A 21,008-nucleotide genomic window follows, 5' to 3' on the forward strand; every position below is an offset into this window, starting at 1 on the left:
TTGACCCATCAAAGCAGCCTTTTCATGTATGAGGATCCTAATAGTCTTCCTCTGAGGTTCATGAAACCTGTAATTCTGGCCACATCTTCAGAGGCCTCATTTTAGTCACTGATTTGTGATGAACCCTACCAAGCTGAGGGTGGGGTTCTTGCTTCCAGAGGCTTCCTTCTGAGTTAACACTGACACCACTGAGTTCTCTGGTGGCTGGTTCAGCCACTTAGAAATTCATCTAACTATACTAATACCCATTCCGCAACTCTTGGCCTTGTTCAAAGGGTATATTGTCAAATGCTTAGTTGAAACCCAAATGGACTTGTTCTAGTACATTTTCTCAGTCTATCAGCACAGCAACTCTATCAAGAAAAAGGAAAAATGAAAGGAGAGGACAGAAGGAAACAAGGTTCACCTGGGCTGACTGGCTCTTGGCGAGTCTACGCCAGCTCTAAGTGGTCCCGACTGCCTTTTCTGAGGGGCTGTTAATCTGGTCTAGAAGACATAAATCAAACCTTATGCAAATTCCACATCCTGATCTTCCTGAGATTTATGAGAGTTTACAATTAGACAAGAGGAGAAGTAGGAGAAAAGCAAAGGACCGGAAGCCAGACCACTGATGAAAATTTTCACTCCTTTTATTCATTGTTTTATTAAGAAATAAATAAAGAAAACCTTCACTGAGTCAGAGGATGCAACACCAATGATGGTGACCTGTGTATAAAACCTGGCACCAACTCTGGCCTTTTGGAAATGTGTATATAAATAAATGTACATTAAAATCTGCACCTGAACCAGGCAGCAGCTGAACAGACAGGTCTGTCTGTGGACTCAGGGTGTCCTCGGTCCTACAGCCTCAGGGGTAAGCCCTGCTTGAGTTGGAGCCAGGAGAGCTTGTCTTCGCAGGTGGGACCCTGTGAGCACTGAAACGCCACAAGCGTGTCATAAAACAAAAATGGTGCTGGGAGGAAAGGCAGGGGAGAGAAGGGTCATCTCCCTTCCCTGCTCCCTGACACTGACCACTATTCAAGGATCCTGGGTCTCTGGTAGACAGCACACCTGAAATTTAGAGGAACTTCTGCAATTTCCAAATATGTGGTTTCCAAGTAAGCTGACCAAATCTCAAGTAGCCAAATCATAATTATTCTGATTTGAAGGATTAAGAACTAGTTCTGACATCATTTTCCACAGGCCAAGACCTTGGACACCGACCAGAATGGCTATAATCTCCCAGGAAGAATGCCGATGGCACGCACAACCTAGTCCAGCCTGGGATCCAGCGCGACTGGGCAGTTCCAGCCCAGAAATCAGGCTTCCCAGGCAGTGACAGGAAAAGCAGCAATGATCAGTGCTGGACGTCCCCCCATGCATAGTGTGACCTCACCGAAGCCCTCAGTCTCTACGCACAGGCAACAAAAGCCAATGGGAGAGGCAGAGTCAATATTGTCCTTGCGGCTTCAAGGATGAAGACAAAAGTTTCTCGGTGGCCAGGCCTGCTGCTCGGGCTGAATGGGGCTCAGGGCCATGTGGCCGGTGGCTTATATGTTCATCAGGGGTGCGGATGTCCCTGGTCCACCCATCCTGAGGCTGTGGAAAGTGACAACCGCCCGGACTCAGCCCCAGAGCCTGACATCACTATGGGGGCCACACAAATGGGGATATGACAGAAACGGAGGATGGAGGCAGAGGAGAATTAGGAGAGGGGAATGGGAAGAAAAAGCCACGTGGGCTTTAAACAGCCTAAGAGGGTGATGGTGCTTCTACAATCCCAGGGTTCCCTACAGTTACTGAAAGGGCTGGGAGTCCTTGCTGTCATTCTAGTGGATTCTACAAAAGGAAATCAGTTGCCCTACCAATTCCTATCCAAAACCAGAGTGATTTTCTTGGCTGCCTCCAGTGTGTGTATTTTAAATTTTCCTTCCCAGTTCCAGGCTTGACTGTCTTGCTGCAGGGGGATCTGACACTTTTCCTTAACTGTGGCAGTGAGAGGCAAGATGAAGGACAAAAGCTTCTGAATGGCACCTGAAGCATAAAACTGGGGGCTACTCTAGGCTGTTATGAGGCACTGTGTCTCTAAGCAACATATTTTAGGTCCTGGGTGCCAAGAGTAAGAGACAGGTGCTCCCCATGTTAATGAGGCCTGGCACCCATCACAACACACCCTACAAGGCCCAGATAACAGAAGGACACTTCTCCTCACTACTCTGGCTCTTTCAGGATAGGAGGCCGAGCAGGGCAGCTCCTTCACAAAGTCTTAGGACATTTTGTGAGGAACAAGGGGGAAAATCTCTGTTCATTTGAAAGTAAGTTGACAACACCCTCTAGTGGAAATTACAAATAAAAAAGGACTGTGCATCCAATTCACCTTCTTCCAATACAGAATGGTTTCAAGATTCCCCATAAAATGGAAAAAAAATCAGTAGACATCTTTAAAACCAGAGTGATAAAAACGGTGGGGTTCACATTCCACCCTCAGGAACCTCACTCCAAGCATATTCCCTTCCTGGAACTCTGACTTCAACACCTCTCTAGAAGGGAGGCACGTTGTGGAGGGAGCTACTGGTCCCCTCAAAGCTTGGGCAGCCTGCCTGCTGGGGCCAGGATGATGCCAACAACGCGGAAAAGTCCCAGGAGGAGGTTGAGCTTGGCAGTCCTCTGGGGCAGTTTGCCGGAAGTCTGGCTTCGGAACTGTCTCTCCAGGGAAAAGGCCATGGGACTGGTGAGCAGAGGGAGCGCCAGGCTGATGCTGCAGCGCGTGGCCAGGACGCTGAAGATCAGGTAGGGCAGGAAGAGCAGCGTGTTGTAGAGCACGTAGGAGAGGGTGGGCCCGATGAGGATGGCGAGCGTGACGATGCCAGCCTCCTGGTCAACTCCATGTCCCTGGTATTGTTGGAATGGTGAATGGCCTCAGTGCTAAGGGCCAGGGGGATGGCGTAGAGGAGCGGGAAGACCGCCAGGGACCCCACCTGGATGGCGCAGGCAAACATCACAGCCAGGGGCCAAAGGTGATGAGGATGACAAGGTCTCCCAGAGCCAACTTGAAGCCAATTCCTATGGCCAGAAAACCAGAGAACCGCGGTGAGACCACGGGCTGGAAGCGTAAGGACTGTTCCTCAGTGAAATGGTGGAACCCCGCGGGCCGGCAATGGCAATTTTTAGACTGTGGGTGCGGGAAGTCACTCAGCTCCCTGCCCCACAGAGCAAAGCCTGGCTTCTTCTCCAGCGTGACACAGAGACATGGAGAGAACACCAGTCCTTCAGCATCCAGCTGGGTTTTAGGACCTCTGGTCTCTGTTTCATACCCAAGGTTCCCTTCCTAATGTCTCCCAACAAAGTCCTGCAACAAACAGCACTGGGGTCCCACTACCTCTATGGCTGAATGGGAGAGCCAGTGCAGGCTGGAAAAGGCTTCCCCGTCCATTCTTCGGTTTCTTTCACCCCCCACCAGGCCCTGTCAGACCTGGCTTCCATCTGGAATGGCATTTGCTCAGTCCCTTACAGAACTTCGACCCTACCTTCCTTCCTTTCCACCTCCTTACTCAACAATGAGGCATCTCTGGTTTTGAAAATCCCAAATGAACCCCTGTGAAAATTCCAGGGTTCCCAAGTGCCACACAGAAATGCTCACCCACATAGCAAGAAAAAGCACTAAGAGTAGAGTGGTGATGCTGCTTCCCCTCTCTGGCTCTGGTGAAGCTGGGACTCTAAACCACCTGAGTCATCCTCCTGTCCTGCTGAGCTACTGCAAGTCCTAAGCCACCTGGCAGGACCTTGCAAACCTGCAGGGTTCTCTCCAGCCCCGTGCCACACCCCATCCCACCACACCCCTAACTCCAAGCCTGGAATACTGTAACCCCCTCCTAATTGGTACCCCGGCTTCCACTCTCCTAACACCACCATCCCTAATCTAATCACTTGCAGACAGAGCCATCTTTTAAAAACACTAATCTGACCATCTTCCCCTCCCCACCCCTCCCACCTTAATTATCAACAATTTGTCCTGCGGTTAAAAGTCCTAATTCTTAAACCAGGCTCACCACTGGCCTTGCCCTAGCTCTCCCCCACCTTACCTTGAACTGGCCTCCTACACATCCTTCAAGACTTTAAAGACCTCCAGACAGCCTTCCCTCACCCCCAGCCACGCTCAAACCCCAGCAATATGGCAACCTGACTCCCACTTTCATAACATTTATCACACTTTTAATGACTTAATCTTTGTCTTTCCCACTAAACTGTAAATTCTGTGAGGGTGGGGCCTTTGTCTGGCTTGTTCACAGCTTGGGCCCCAACACTGGGCACAAAGGTGGAACTGAACACAGAGCTATAGTGACAAGCACCTGGCATATGGGACCAAGGTTGGGGCTGGGGCAAATCTCCCATGCAACTGAAACAGGTATGGCAGCATAGGGTGGGTGAGAGGAGCCCAGTGAAGGAAAAGATCTAGGAACATATTGCTACAGGAGCCCAGGTAACATCCAAATCTAACCAAGCTACCAAGGTGTGGCCTCAGGATGCAAAAAAAATGATCCATTGCATTTTAACCAGTCTGCAGTGACAAGGGGCAATTATCTGCAGATCTAAAAACATGGGAGCCAAGGAACAAGGTTCAGTCCAAGTTTGCCTTTCACACTAGGAGTTGGGGTCCTTTGGTGCTACCTGAACACCCCTGGTTCTTTAGAATGAAGCATCCCCAGGGGAGGACATCCCAGCTATGGCCCCTGATACTCTCCAGCACCTGGCAAGGTAGTACTGTACTCTCCAAGCCATCTTTTGGTAAATAGTTTGGTTACCTGAAGACTTGCCCCTACAGGAATAAGTTCCCTCTACCAGCTCTAGTTTATATCAGTAAACTGATGTGTCCTGTAATATCTCACACATTTAGGGGACTAAACTTGCCCCCAAAAAGATACCAGGCAAGAATATTCATAGTGCAGCTGTAGCAAATTTCCCCATTAGCCACTCCTTTTGCTCTTCTTTTGCTTATTTTCTCAGCTCCCCAAGCAGACTTCAGGTCTCTGACTATGGAAGGAAACTCAACAGTGCTACAGCACTGGCCTTTGGCTAAATTCTCCATGAACACTGCCTTGGGTCACTTGGTAAAAAATGAAGACAGCAAAGCTGAACAGAGACCTGTGTCTGCAAGGATAAGCCCCTACCTTTAATAGGCCCTGCACAAAAGCCAACCCAGTGTAAGGACGTGAAAGGTCTGCCTTCTTGGAGGTGACATATTATCCCACACCACAGTAGATCCCTTGCAAGGAAGCTCTGTTTCCTACGTGTCCACATTTGGCTGGAGGCCAATGTGCTCCACTTGATTGAGAATGAGGCCCAGCTAGGAGTTTCCTTTAGGCAGTGCCACCCTCCCAATACTACTTAACAGATTAGTCGGCGCATGAAATATTGGGCCAGTTCCCCGCACAGCAGCCAGAATTAATTTGTTAAAAAATAAAGAATAGCCAATCAATAAACTGTCGGAAGAGTGAATAAAATCCCATTCATTAAAATAAATAAATAAAATTGTAAAGCTGGCAAGGACGTGAAGTAACTGGAACTCTCATACACGCTTGTGAAAATGTAAAAAAGTACAACCACCTTAGAAATCATCTTGGCAGTGTCTCCTCAAGTTAAACATCCCCTTTCTTATGACCCAGCAATTTCACTCCTAGGCACCTACCAAAGAGAAATGCAAATATACATCCACAAAAACTGCGGTTGCAGTTATACAATGGAAAACTTCTCAGCGATGAAAGGCTCTACTGAGTCTCAGAACAGGATGAATCTCAAAACACAGGGTACATACGGAATGATGCCATTTAGATGAAGTTCTAGGTCAGACAAGCAAATCTATGGGAAAGAAATCAGAACAGGGTTCCCCTGCATACGGACGCGGAGAGAGGGGACTGACCTGGAAGAACCACAAGACGTCATCCTGGGATGAAGGAAATGTTCGTCCATGAGAGAGGTGTGGGGCACACATCAAAACTCATCAAACTGTGATACTAAAGATCTGTGCAGTTTGCTGTATGTCAATTATACAGCAATAAAAGTTTAGTGTTAAAAATAAATAAATCAGATCATGCCATTATTCTGCTTGATGCACTTGGACGTCTTCCCATTTGTTCATTCAGTGAATTATTATGTGATGACCACAGGCCAGGCACTGTTCTGGGCACCTGGGGTTCAGCAGAGAACAAGGAGACTAAAATCCCTAACCCCAGGGAGCTTACAATCTAATGGGGAAGATGACAAACAAAATAAGCACTTTATATGCTATGTTAGAAGGTAATATGCTCTGTGAAGGAAACTAAACCAGGGAGGGTATTGAGGGAGAACGGGTACAGGGGTGGAGGGTAGTGTAATTTTTTTTTTTTAATCATTTTATTGAGATATATTCACATACCACGCAGTCATACAAAACAAATCGTACATTTGATTGTTTACAGTACCATTACATAGTTGTACATTCATCACCTAAATCAATCCCTGACACCTTCATTAGCACACACACAAAAATAACAAGAATAATAATTAGAGTGAAAAAGAGCAATTGAAGTAAAAAAGAACACTGGGTACCTTTGTCTGTTTGTTTCCTTCCCCTATTTTTCTACTCATCCATCCATAAACTAGACAAAGTGGAGTGTGGTCCTTATGGCTTTCCCAATCCCATTGTCACCCCTCATAAGCTACATTTTTATACATCTGTCTTCGAGATTCATGGGTTCTGGGTTGTAGTTTGATAGTTTCAGGTATCCACCACCAGCTACCCCAATTCTTTAGAACCTAAAAAGGGTTGTCTAAAGTGTGCGTAAGAGTGCCCACCAGAGTGACCTCTCGGCTCCTTTTGGAATCTCTCTGCCACTGAAGCTTATTTCATTTCCTTTCACATCCCCCTTTTGGTCAAGAAGATGTTCTCCGTCCCACGATGCCGGGTCAACATTCCTCCCCGGGAGTCATATTCCACGTTGCCAGGGAGATTCACTCCCCTGGGTGTCTGATCCCACGTAGGGGGGAGGGCAGTGATTTCACCTTTCAAGTTGGCTTAGCCAGAGAGAGAGGGCCACATCTGAGCAACAAAGAGGCATTCAGGAGGAGACTCTTAGGCACAAATATAGGGAGGCCTAGCCTCTCCTTTGCAGCAACCGTCTTCCCAAGGGTAAAACTTATGGTAGAGGGCTCAACCCATCAAACCACCAGTCCCCTATGTCTGTGGTCATGTTAGCAACCATGGAGGTGGGGTAGGAGAATACCCCTGCATTCTCCACAGGCTCCTCAAGGGGGCACTACCTCATTTTTTTTCCTTGTTTTTCTTTCTTTTTTTTTTTTTTTTTTAACTTTCCCTTCTTTTTTAAATCAACTGTATGAAAAAAAAAGTTAAAAAGAAAACAAACATACAATAAAAGAACATTTCAAAGAGACCATAACAAGGGAGTAAGAAAAAGACAACTAACCTAAGATAACTGCTTAACTTCCAACATGTTCCTACTTTACCCCAAGAAAGTTACATAATATAGCAACCTTTCTGTGAACTTGTTCCTACTATATCCATCAGAAATTAACAGACCATAGTCATTTCTGGGCATCCCCAGAACGTTAAAAAGCTTATCTGTTCTTCTTGGATTATTGTTCCCCCTTCCTTAATTACTCTCTACTGCTAGTTCCCCTACATTCTACATTATAAACCATTTGTTTTACATTTTTCAAAGTTCACATTAGTGGTAGCATATAATATTTCTCTTTTTGTGCCTGGCTTATTTCACTCAGCATTATGTCTTCAAGGTTCATCCATGTTGTCATATGTTTCACAAGATCGTTCCTTCTTACTGACGCGTAGTATTCCATCGTGTGTATATACCACATTTTATTTATCCACTCATCTGTTGAAGGACATTTGGGTTGTTTCCATCTCTTGGCAATTGTGAATAATGCTGCTATGAACATTGGCGTGCAGATATCTGTTCGTGTCACTGCTTTCCGATCTTCCGGGTATATACCGAGAAGAGCAATCGCCGGATCGAATGGTAGCTCTATATCTAGTTTTCTAAGGAACTGCCAGACTGACTTCCAGAGTGGCTGAACCATTATACAGTCCCACCAACAGTGAATAAGAGTTCCAATTTCTCCACATCCCCTCCAGCATTTGTAGTTTCCTGTTTGTTTAATGGCAGCCATTCTAACCGGTGTTAGATGGTATCTCATTGTGGTTTTAATTTGCATCTCTCTAATAGCTAGTGAAGCCAAACATTTTTTCATGTGTTGCTTGGCCATTTGTATTTCCTCTTCAGAGAACTGTCTTTTCATATCTTTTGCCCATTTTATAATTGGGCTGTCTGTACTATTGTCATTGAGTTGTAGGATTTCTTTGTATATGCAAGATATCAGTCTTTTGTCAGATACATGGTTTCCAAAAATTTTTTCCCATTGAGTTGGCTGCCTCTTTACCTTTTTGAGAAATTCCTTTGAGGTGCAGAAACTTCTAAGCTTGAGGAGTTCCCATTTATCTATTTTCTCTTTTGTTGCTTGTGCTTTGGGTGTAAAGTCTAGGAAGTGGCCGCCTAATACAAGGTCTTGAAGATGTTTTCCTACATTATCTTCTAGGAGTTTTATGGTACTTTCTTTTATATTGAGATCTTTGGTCCATTTTGAGTTAATTTTTGTGTAGGGGGTGAGGTAGGGGTCCTCTTTCGTTCTTTTGGATATGGATATCCAACTCTCCCAGCCCCATTTGTTGAAAAGACCATTATGGCTCAGTTCAGTGACTTTGGGGGCCTTATCAAAGATCAGTCGGCCATAGATCTGAGGGTCTATCTCTGAATTCTCAATTCGATTCCATTGATCTATATGTCTATCTTTGTGCCAGTACCATGCTGTTTTGGCAACTGTGGCTTTATAATAAGCTTCAAAGTCAGGGAGTGTAAGTCCTCCCAGTTCGTTTTTCTTTTTTAGAGTGTCTTTAGCAATTCGAGGCATCTTCCCTTTCCAAATAAATTTGATAACTAGCTTTTCCAAGTCTGCAAAGTAGGTTGTTGGAATTTTGATTGGGATTGCATTGAATCTGTAGATGAGTTTGGGTAGAATTGACATCTTAATGACATTTAGCCTTCCTATCCATGAACATGGAATATTTTTCCATCTTTTAAGGTCCCCTTCTATTTCTTTTAGTAGAGTTATGTAGTTTTCTTTGTATAGGTCTTTTACATCTTTGGTTAAGTTTATTCCTAGGTACTTGATTTTTTTAGTTGCTATTGAAAATGGTATCTTTTTCTTGAGTGTCTCTTCAGTTTGTTCATTTCTAGCATATAGAAACATTACTGACTTATGTGCATTAATCTTGTATCCCGCTACTTTGCTAAATTTGTTTATTAGCTCTAGTAGCTGTATCGTCGATTTCTCAGGGTTTTCTAGATATAAGATCATATCGTCTGCAAACAATGACAGTTTTACTTCTTCTTTCCAATTTGGATGCCTTTTATTTCTTTGTCTTGCCGGATTGCCCTGGCTAGCACTTCCAGCACAATGTTGAATAACAGTGGTGACAGCGGGCATCCTTGTCTTGTTCCTGATCTTACAGGGAAGGCTTTCAGTCTCTCACCATTGAATACTATGCTGGCTGTGGGTTCTTCATATATGCTCTTTATCATGTTGAGGAAGTTTCCTTCAATTCCTACCTTTTGAAGTGTTTTAATCAAAAACGGATGTTGGATTTTGTCAAATGCTTTTTCAGCATCTATTGAGATGATCAATTGATTTTTCCCTTTCGAGTTTTTAATGTGTTGTAATACATTGATTGTTTTTCTTATGTTGAACCATCCTTGCATGCCTGGAATGAACCCCACTTGGTCATGGTGTATGATTTTTTTAATGTGTCTTTGGATTCGAATTGCAAGTATTTTGTTGAGGATTTTTGCATCTATATTCATTAGGGAGATTGGCCGGTAGTTTTCCTTTTTTGTAGCATCTTTGCCTGGTTTTGGTATTAGATTGATGTTAGCTTCATAAAATGAGTTAGGTAGTGTTCCATTTTCTTCAATGTTTTGAAAGAGTTTGAGTAAGATTGGTGTCAGTTCTTTCTGGAAAGTTTGGTAGAATTCCCCTGTGAAGCCATCTGGCCCTGGGCATTTATTTGTGGGAAGATTTTTGATGACTGATTGGATCTCTTTGCTTGTGATGGGTTGGTTGAGGTCTTCTATTTCTTCTCTGGTCAGTCTAGGTTGTTCATATGTTTCCAGGAAATTGTCCATTTCTTCTACATTGTCCAGTTTATTGCCATACAGTTGTTCATAATATCCTCTTATAATTTTTTTAATTTCTTCAGGATCTGCAGTTATGTCACCTTTTTCATTCATTATTTTGTTTATATGGGTCTTCTCTCTTTTTGATTTTGTCAGTCTAGCTAGGGGCTTGTCAATCTTGTTGATCTTCTCAAAGAACCAACTTTTGGTGATATTTATCCTCTCTATTGTTTTTTTGTTCTCTATGTCATTTATTTCTGCTTTAATCCTTGTTACTTCTTTTCTTCTACTTGGTTTAGGATTGGTTTGCTGTTCATTTTCTAGCTTCTTCAGTTGATCCATTAGTTCTTTGATTTTGGCTCTTTCTTCCTTTTTAATATATGCGTTTAGTGCTATAAATTTCCCCCTTAGCACTGCTTTTGCTGCATCCCATAGGTTTTGGTATGTTGTGTTCTCATTTTCGTTTGTCTCTATATATTTAGCAATTTCTCTTGCTATTTCTTCTTTAACCCACTGATTGTTTAGGAGTGTGTTGTTTAACCTCCAGGTATTTGTGAATTTTCTAAGTCTCTGATGGTTATTGACTTCTAATTGTATTCCATTGTGGTCAGAGAATGTGCTTTGAATAATTTCAATCTTTTTAAATTTATTGAGGCTTGTTTTATGTCCCAGCATATGATCTATTCTGGAGAAAGTTCCGTGAGCACTAGAAAAGTATGTGTATCCTGGTGATTTGGGATGTAATGTCCTGTATATGTCTGTTAAATCTAATTCATTTATCAGATTGTTTAGGTTTTCAATTTCCTTATTGGTCTTCTGTCTGGTTGATCTATCTATAGGAGAGAGTGATGTGTTGAAGTCTCCCACAATTATTGTGGAAACATCAATTGCTTCCTTTAGTTTTGCCAGTGTTTCTCTCATGTATTTTGTGGCACCTTGATTGGGTGCATAGACATTTACGATTGTTATTTCTTCTTGCTGAATTGCCCCTTTTATTAGTATGTAGTGGCCTTCTTTGTCTCTCAAAACATCCCTGCATTTGAAGTCTATTTTATCTGAGATTAATATTGCTATACCTGCTTTCTTTTGGCTGTAGCTTGCATGAAATATTTTTTCCATCCTTTCACTTTCAGTTTCTTTGTGTCCCTATGTCTAAGATGAGTCTCTTGTATGCAACATATTGATGGTTCATTTTTTTTGATCCATTCTGCGAATCTATATCTTTTAATTGGGGAGTTTAATCCATTTACATTCAACGTTATAACCGTGAAGGCATTTCTTGAATCAGCCATCTTATCCTTTGGTTTATGTTTGCCATATTTTTCCCCTCTCTCTATTAATATCCTTTATTGTACCCATACCGAATCTCTTTAGTACTGAACCTTTCTCCAAGTCTCTCTGTCCTGTCTTTGTTTCTCAGTCTGTAGGGCTCCCTTTAGTATCTCCAGTAGGGCAGGTCTCTTGTTAGCAAATTCTCTCAGCATTTGTTTGTCTGTGAAAAATTTAAGCTCTCCCTCAAATTTGAAGGAGAGCTTTGCTGGATAAAGTATTCTTGGCTGGAAATTTTTCTCACTCAGAATTTTAAATATATCGTGCCACTGCCTTCTCGCCTCCATGGTGGCTGCTGAGTAGTCACTACTTAGTCTTATGCTGTTTCCTTTGTATGTGGTGAATTGCTTTTCTCTTGCTGCTTTCAGAACTTGCTCCTTCTCTTCTGTGTTTGACAGTGTGATCAGTATATGTCTTGGAGTGGGTTTATTTGGATTTATTCCATTTGGAGTTCGCTGAGCATTTATGATTTGTGTATTTATGTTGTTTAGAAGATTTGGGAAGTTTTCCCCAACAATTTCTTTGAATACTCTTCCTAGACCTTTACCCTTTTCTTCCCCTTCTGGGACACCAATGAGTCTTATATTTGGACGTTTCATATTATCTATCATATCCCTGAGGTCCATTTCGATTTTTTCAATTTTTTTCCCCATTCTTTCTTTTATGCTTTCATTTTCCATTCTGTCATCTTCCAGGTCACTGATTTGTTGTTCAACTTCCTCTAGTCTTGTACTATGAGTGTCCAGAATCTTTTTAATTTGGTCAACAGTTTCTTTAATTTCCATAAGATCATCCATTTTTTTATTTAGTCTTGCAATGTCTTCTTTATGCTCTTCTAGAGTCTTCTTGATTTCCTTCATATCCCGTACTATGGTCTCATTGTTCATCTTTAGTTCTTTGAGTAGCTGCTCTAGGTGCTGTGTCTCTTCTGGTCTTTTGATTTGGGTGCTTGGGCTTGGGTTATCCATATCGTCTGGTTTTTTTCATATGCTTTATAATTTTCTGTTGTTTTTGGCCTCGTGGCATTTGCTGAACTTGATAGGGTTCTTTTAGGGTTTGTAGACCTATTGAAGTCCTTATCTCTAATTTATCAGATCTACAGCTTCGTGGAGTACACTTTCTCTAACTAACCAGCAGGTGGCGTCCACGAGCCACCTGTTCTCCACAAGCCAGTTCTCCCCTGCTTAGCCTTTTTGGTGAGTGGGGGAGTGAGTCTTGTGGGGCCCAATTGGTGTACCAAGCTTGCGTGTGTAGTTGGTGTTGCCAGCCCTGTATGTGGGGCGTGTTTCTGGGCAGTCGGGGAGGGGGGGTGGCCCTAACAATCAAATCTCCCTGGTGATCCTAGAGTTTTAAAGCTGGTGCAATAGTCTAATCCTTCAGTTCAGTCCTGCCACAGTTTGTCTCTGCCACTGACCCACAAGTCCTTGGTATTGGCGTATGGCTCCTGAGACTTGCAAGTGGGCCCCTCTTCCAGGCTGTGCACCCCGGGTCCTCTGTTGAGGGATGACTGTGCTATGTCACAGGTGAGTGCCGTCCCCTCAGGGCAGTTCTGGGCTGCTGGGCTGTGTAGGGAGGCTCCCAGTCTGCTCAAATGATGGCTGAATGGGGCTTTGTTAATTCACACTGCTCCACCTTCCCAACTCTGGGACAATCAGCTGAGGTTGCAGGGAAGGCTAATGTCCACGCCCAGTTTTGTGGTGTGTGCCTGTTATTTGAAGCCCTTCCGTCACACTGGGTTGTCTGGGGCAGCTCTGGGCTATGGGGCTGGCGATGGGCAGGAGTGTTTCCTGTCCACCAGGATGGTGGCTGTGAGCGGACACCCCCGTTTTCTTGGGAAGTTGTGGTGTTTAGTGAATTTTCTCAGCCACTGAATTATTGCCTTTTGTCTCAGAGCTCTCTTAGTTCTGCTCTTGACTTGACGTGCCCAAATTGAAAGTCTTTGAAGCTTTCTGTATTGGGCTTCTTAGAGTAATTGTTTTAGAAAAAGAAAAAAGGATTAAAAAAAAAAAAAGGGCCCTCCTCAGAGATCTAATGGGTTATTGAAATGCTAAGAGACAAAGCAACCAGGGCCATTAAGGAAAGGTCCACAGGGCAGAGAGATCGGCTTTTCTTCGGGATTTGCATATGCGCCTTAGGGCCTGAGCTCCGCCCTTCCCCTTTCTGTGTTCACCAGAACTCTAAAAATCCTCTGCTTTTATTTTGGAGTTTTTCGTGTTGTTTTTTTTTTTCTATGCCTGTCTCCTCTCTGCTGGGCTGGCTGCTCACAGATTCTCTGGTGTCTGGTCTCTGTCTATCTATGGTTGGAGTCTGGATCAGTAGAATGAGTTTCCGATAAGAGCAGCCACTGCAGTTCTCCCTTCTCCTTCCCGGAGCTGACAGCCCCTCCTCCCACGGGACTGAGCCTGGCAGGGAGGGGCGCGGGTCCCCTGGCCGCAAAAACTTACAGATTTCGCCGATTTCAGCAGTTCGACATTTTCATGAGTGTTGTATGAAGTATGCCCAATGACAGATTGCTCTGTGGTGTCCAGTCCACGCAGTTCCTGGCTTTCTACCTACTTTCCTGGAGGAGTAACTAAAACATACAGCTCACCAGTCTTCCATCTTGCCCCGCCTCTCTCGGGTAGTGTAATTTTAAATAAGGTGGAGAGCAAGGCCTTCCCAAGAAGCTGACAGGTGAGCAAATGCATGAAAGTTCTAAAGTGAACCACACAAAAAGAGGGGGGAAGAGCTGTCCAAACAGAGACAACAGCACGTACAAAGGATGGGGCAAGAGCCTACCTGGCGTCTTCCAGGAAGAGCAAGGAGGGCAGTGCGGCTGGAACACAGTGGGCAAGAAGGAAAGGAAGAGGGGGGCAGCTCAGAACTGGGGGGAGAGGGTGGGCAGACGAGGGAGGGCCCTGGGGATCAGCATAAAGACCTTGGCCTTTACTCAGAAGTAAATGGGGAATCATTGGGGAGTTTTGAGCACAGGTGGAACAAATCTGCCTTCTGTTTTAACAGGATTACTCTGGCTGCCAATTTGTGAACCTGCAAGGGACAAGAGCAAATGAAAGAGACCTAGTGCTGAGATCCTGCAGCTCAGACCGGGTGGTAGAGGCAGGGGATGGTAAGAAGTGCTCAAGATCCCAAACGTACTTTGAAACTAGAGTCCACAGGATTTGCCAACAAATCCTGGAAGTGAGATGTGAGCGAAAAGTGTCAAGGATGATGACCATGATTTTGGCCTGAAGAATTAGAAGGATAAAGTTGCCTTCAAGTGAGGAGGGGAAAGTTGTGGGTATGGCAGGTTTCTTTGGGGGAGAAGATCAGGAGTTTGGTTTCAAAAAATTAAATTTGAGATGCCCATGAGCCCTCCGAGGGGAGTTACTAAGTCAGAAGGTGGACATATGTGCCTGGAGTTTAGTGGAGCGATCTGGGCTGAAGTATACATTTAAGAGCCATAAGCTTAAGAGATGGCATATGAAGCCATGAGACTGGTTTAGAACACCAAGGAAGTACTGAAACAAGAGAAAAAGAGGTTGAAGGACTAAGCCCCGGGGCCTCCAAGACTAAGAGTGGGGGAGTGAGGAGGCCATCAAAGTCCAGCATGATTCGGCTCCTGCCTACCTGTCCAATCAAATCTCCCCCGCTCCCCCCCAGCCTTCCTTTCTATCTCACTGGCCTTTCAGTAGATCCTAGGACGAGACGAGCACTCACCCTCACCAGGGTGTTTGCCCTCGCTGTTGCTTCAGCCTTGAAAGACCCGGACCCCAGCCAGACCCCAATCCCACTGCAGGCCTGGTGTCTTATCCTTCAAGTCTTGGTTTACGTATCACTTTCACAGAGAGAGCCTCTCCCCTCCACCACCACCACCACCACCCTATATTCTCTACCATAGCACTCTACTGATTTTCATCACTGAACTTTCTGCAATTCCACTAAATTTATAACTGGCTGCCAGCACAGTCTCTTGGTTGTCCTCTTAGTCCTCTGGACACTCACTCCTTCAGCCCCCATGAACTGTTCCTTCTCTTCTCCCCTGCCTCCAGAATGGAGTGCCCTGGGGCTCATTCCTGGTCCTCCTCAGTTCTCTGTCAACACTTCCTCCTCTGGTGATCTCATCTGGTCTTATAATCTTACCTATCCATATGCCAGTGACTCCAAAATATCTATTATCTGCAGCCCAGATCTGTTCCCTGAACTCAGACCCTATAACCTACTGCCTATTTAACATCCTCACTTAGAGATCTAATAGGCATTAAGATGTCCAAAGTCAAACACCCTCCCCCCCATCTATTCTCTTCTCAACCTTTCCCATCTCACTCCATGACATCGACTCCAGTCTTCCAGTTGCTTAGGCCAAAAACTCTGAGTTATGCCTAATTCTTGTTTTTCTCCTACCTCATATCTAATGCATCAACAAACTCTGTCTACCTTCAAAATGTATTCAGAATCTAAACAAAATGTGGTATATCCATACAATAGAATAATATTCAGATATAAAAATGAAGTTCTGATACATGCTACAACATGCATAAACCTTGAAGATGGCATGTGGAAAGAAATAAGCCAGACAGAAAAGGACAGATATTGAATGATCTCACTTATATGAAATAACTAGAATATGCAAATTTGTAGACAGGAAAATATACCAAGGTAGCAGGGGCAGGGGTGGGTAATGGTCAGTTACTGCTTAATGGGTACAGAGTTTCTGCTTTGGTTGATGGAAAAGTTTTGATCATGGATGGTGGTGATGGTAGCACAACATTCTGAATGTATTTAACATCACTGAATTGTATACTTGAAAATGGAAAATGTACATATGTTACAATAAAAATTTAAACATATATATATACACATATATATATATTCAGAATCTGAATACCTACCTCCTCCCACTACTACCATCCTGATCCAAACTAGATATTGTCACTCCTTTGCTCAAAACTATGCAATGGCTCCCTCATTTCAGACAATAGACCAGTGACCCACAAAGCTTCCATAATCTGCATTACTATTTATCTTCCCCAAATGTACTTCTCTTAACTTTATTTCGTGTTACACTGTCACATTCATCTACCAGCCACGCTGGACTCCTTGCTTGTCCTCAAATTCTCTAGGTACACTCCTGCTTAAGGGCTTTGCATTGCTGTTCCCTGTTTGGAATGCTCTTCCTCCAGAATTTGCCTAGCCAAGTCCACCTCTTTCAATTTTTGCTCAAATGTTACCTTTTCAAGGAGGCCTACCCTGATCAGTCTACTTAAAATAATAACACTGTGTCCCCCTTCCTTGTTATACTTTTTTTCCCATAGTACTTACTTGCTCATATACTGTAATTAGGGTGACCACCTTATCCTGATTTAATAAGACCTTTCCTAGTTTCCAGGATGTTGGTCACCCTAATTATAATTTATTTTTATTTTCTGCCTCCCTTCTATCATATATATTAAGTTCCACAAGGGTAGGGATCTCTGACAGCTGTGTTCACCTAGAACAGCGCCTGATACACAATAGGAGCTCTATAATTAGGGCTTAACCACCTGTCCATTACTATCTTACTTCACCTGCTGCCAGGTGTCACACTAGTTAACTAGCTGAAAGTAATCCACTGTATAATTCTGCACTCTTCCAATTTAATTCCATTGAAATTAAACATTGAAATTTTGGCATTATTGAGTAGGACCAACAAAAAGAAAAGAGATACCCCAAAATTCCCTATATATATATTTGAGTCATTCCCAACATCCCTAAGCCAAGTCGGGATCTTATCAATTCAATATATTAAAAAAAAAAAAAAAAATCCACATAACCCACAATTAATGGATTTCACACAGTGTGGCCTAATTCTGAAAAGAACATTTGACCCCTGCCCTGGCTCCTCTGCAAGGCAGCAGTTTCCAGTACCAAGATGTACACAGCACAGGAAACAGGCCAATTCTTACCGCCTGTGGAGAGAAAGGAGCCGGACAAGCCTCCAAAGTAGATGAGAGCTAAGTGCTCCAGTTTCAGGGGGGACAGGCAATAGAGGCAAGAGGCACAGACACAGCCCAAGGTGTAGAGGAAGACTCCAAACCAGACAACATCCTGGGGCTCCAAGATTCGGTCCACCAAGGTCCTGTCACCACTCTTTTTGCGGTCAATGCCCTTGGAGAAGTCATAGTAAGTGTTAACCAAATTGCCCGCCCCGTGCACAGCCAGGACGGCCACGGCACAGCCCACCAGCAGCCTGGGATCCCGGACGCCCTGGGATCTATAGGCCAGGGCGCTGCCCAGGGCCACGGGGCTGAGGGAGGCACTGAAGCTCCAGGGCCGCAGGGCCAGCACGTAGGAGGCGCACTTCTGCCTCCAGGAGCGCGGAGGTGGCCGGTCGGGCTCGGGGTAGCCGTTCTCCAACGGGTCCTGGTCCCCCGCCTCGGCCGTCTCTCCCGCCTGGATGTTAATCTTCTCCCCCGGGGCCTGCGAGGCCACCAAGGAGTCAGTCCTAAAAGTGAGCCAGCCCCGGACAGCGACCGCTCCAGAGCGAGGAGGGACTGGGTAGGGCGACCGGGCCTGACCGTCCTTCGGTTCCGTCCCGGGACGGGGGCGGGGAGGCGACAGGGACCGGAGGGGAGAGATACGCGGCCGGACACACGCGGGGCCCGGCGGCGCCGCCCGACCACCAGTCACTCGCAAAGCCGACCTCCCGCCCCCAGCCCCGAGCGGGAGTCCAAGGCCCAGCCGCGGCCGCCCCTCCCGGGCCATCGGAGCCGCCATCTTGCGCGCCGGCCTGGAGAATCCCTCCCGGAAACAGGGGCCGGCAGCGCGGGCGGGGCCGGGAGGGGCGGCCATCCCCGGCCCAGCCCCCCGGAGGCCGGAGGTCGGCGCCCGGCAGCGACACCTGGACCCGCTGAAAACAGCCTCACTTAGCCTCTCAAGGGCGACCACATCTGCGTGTCGCTGTGTGGCACATCGGGCGCCTTCACTTATTCATGCAACAAGCATTTACTGCTTCCCTACTGTGTGCAGAAGGGGACTCGGCAGTTAACAAAACGGACAAAAAGCAGGGAGCACATTGAGGTCAATTAGCCCCCCTTCCCCTTTCTTTAATTGAAGCTCGGAATGGGAAGTGAGGCCTAATAAATTAGCCTTAGTAATAATGACAACAGCAATAATTCATGCTTTTTATTGTGCAATTACTATATGTCATATGCTATCCGGCCTGCCTTTTCTCTCTTCAGCTCTAGTTTATTTACCTATTCATGCAGATAACCGCCCTCTTCCCCACCCCACCAGGTGTCCAGCTCTGTCTTCATTGCCTGCCTTCTGGAAGCTTATGGTCTGTGTCTGTGTCTGTTCTGACTCGCTAAGGCCAATTGTTAAATTTTCCGGAATTTTGTGAGCCAGTCTATTAAACACAGCTATTAATAAAAATTAAATTATGCAAACCTCCAATTAAATTATATTAACAGTAAAGTTAACAAGTACTCAAAATGTGAGAAACAAGCACTATTCCTAAAAGGAATAAATGCTCACCTGATTGTGGAGAAGAAAAGAATTTATTTACGATCTTGCAAGAACCGGCGCCCAACCAAAATGTGGAGGGTTGACGCGCAGAACAATAGACCCAGCAGAATTTATTTCCTACACCTAACCGCAAGTCCCTCCCCTGTTCCTCCAGTGGCTGGATACTCCAGAGGTTACATTCTATTAGACAAGCCTAACTAGCAAATTTTAAACATGCAGCCTGTGCAAATTAGAAACATTTGAAATAAGTTTCCTGTGTGAATTTGCAACATTTGGAAAGGTTGGAACAAATCTCCACCCCTTACTATAATGGTTATGCCCAGGCCTGGAAGAGCCAGTCTGGGCTAGTTTGGTAACAAGTTATGAGGCTATTTTGGAAACCTCTACCCTGAGTCTCCACCTTGCAAGGATAGTAGATAGTGGGCAGATAAATAGGGGGACTGACTGTGGAAAGTGGGCGGATAAACAGGAGGACCAGCCACCGATTATAGCTTGGCTTCTTGACCCTCTGCCATTCCCCTGAGCTGCCCCCACCCTGTGTGAAAGCTAAACTTAATCTAATACTCACAAAAACTCATGACTTCCTAATTATTTTATTTTTATTTATTTATTTTTTTACCACTTATGCTCTTCAGGTTATTTACATCTATTGTATCTGTATGATGGAAATGCTATAATGATAAGCTACTGCATGTCTTTTCCCTTCTGTTCATCCGGTGACATCAATTAGTAGCTTGAAATCTGTGATGGTGGGAATACTTAACAACACCTGTCACAGCCCAAGAGGGCTTTTGCAGGCGAAGGACTAAAGAAAGTAAAGGACTAAAGAAAGTACTGGACACGTTCTGAGACATGAGCTTGTATTTGGGGGCTTACCTACAGGGTGGGAAGTCGGTCATGTTTCCCTGAATTCAGGAGCTTCTCTGAATGGTGGCGGGTTCAGAGCTCAATGTGAAGATACTCCGCAAAAGCAGGGGGTGCCGGGGAGTGGATTATAAGGGTAGCACTAAGACATTCACATGGGTATGAGAGGAGCGGGGTTTTATGACATAGGGAGGGACTGATTGCAGTCAACAGGGAAGAGGGGAGGATTATAGATTATCTTGTAGATAGCAGTACCTCAGAGAGTTTCAGGGAGGAGGTAGTTTCAGGAGGGCAAGTTACAGATTACAGTTAGTGCCGGAGCACTGATTTCACAAGGAGAGTAGGTCAAACTTTAACTGTCCTAGGTCAAGCAAGCTGCTGTGTGCAGCCTTCAAGGCACTTGGGGAAGGCCCACACCATGCAAATAAGCAAATACTTGATAAATGATTTGTTGATTATCTAGACTTAAGAAGGTGGTGGACAAAATGTTAATAATGTATGTTAAACTTATGAGTATCAATTCTGTAGTAATTACATAATGAACACCACTGGTTTAGTCTCCCATCTGCTGCAATAAATACCATGCAATGGGTTGGCTTAACAACAGGAACTTATTGGTTCACCATTTCAGAGGCCAGAAGGCTCACTTATTCCTGGGTTGGTACTTTCTGACTGGCAGGCAATCATTGGGATTCCTTGGCTTTTCTATGCATGCCAACACATATGGTAGCATCTTCTTTCTCTTCTGGGTTCTGATGACTTCCAGCTTCTGGCTGCTTCTAGTGGCTTCTCCCTCTGTGTCCAATTTCCTTATAATGACATCAGCCCTGTTGGATGAAGACCCACCCTCATTCAGTCTGGGCACATCTTAGCTAATATCATCTCCAGGTCCTGTTTACAAATAGGTTCACATTCACAGGACCAGGGGCTGGGACCTGAACCATACTTTTTGTGGGGTACAAGATTCAATCCCCAACAACCACCAAAAATTTGAGTGAATAGTCTTCCAGTATTGGAAAGCTATTATCTGATTCATCAAAAAATCATTCATGTCATTGACAAAGGAGTGAAGTTCCAACATATTTGTTGATTGTTTCACATTCTTCTTGTTAA

The 21,008-nt window shown here is 44.8% G+C and overlaps 1 protein-coding gene across 1 annotated transcript; it reads right to left on the reverse strand.

The window, feature by feature from the left end:
- Positions 1–629: 629 nt before the first annotated feature.
- Positions 630–18,299, reverse strand: LOC119527953 (ubiA prenyltransferase domain-containing protein 1-like). The gene is given in 4 exon segments (XM_037828525.1): positions 630–2,861; positions 2,864–2,986; positions 2,989–3,042; positions 17,471–18,299. Coding segments are annotated over 4 exon segments (1,290 nt in total). The 5' UTR covers positions 18,282–18,299; the 3' UTR covers positions 630–2,559.
- Between the last annotated feature and the right edge of the window lie 2,709 nt (positions 18,300–21,008).

Source organism: Choloepus didactylus, chromosome 2 (genome assembly GCF_015220235.1).
Source record: "Choloepus didactylus isolate mChoDid1 chromosome 2, mChoDid1.pri, whole genome shotgun sequence".
Taxonomy (NCBI): Eukaryota; Metazoa; Chordata; class Mammalia; order Pilosa; family Megalonychidae; genus Choloepus; species Choloepus didactylus.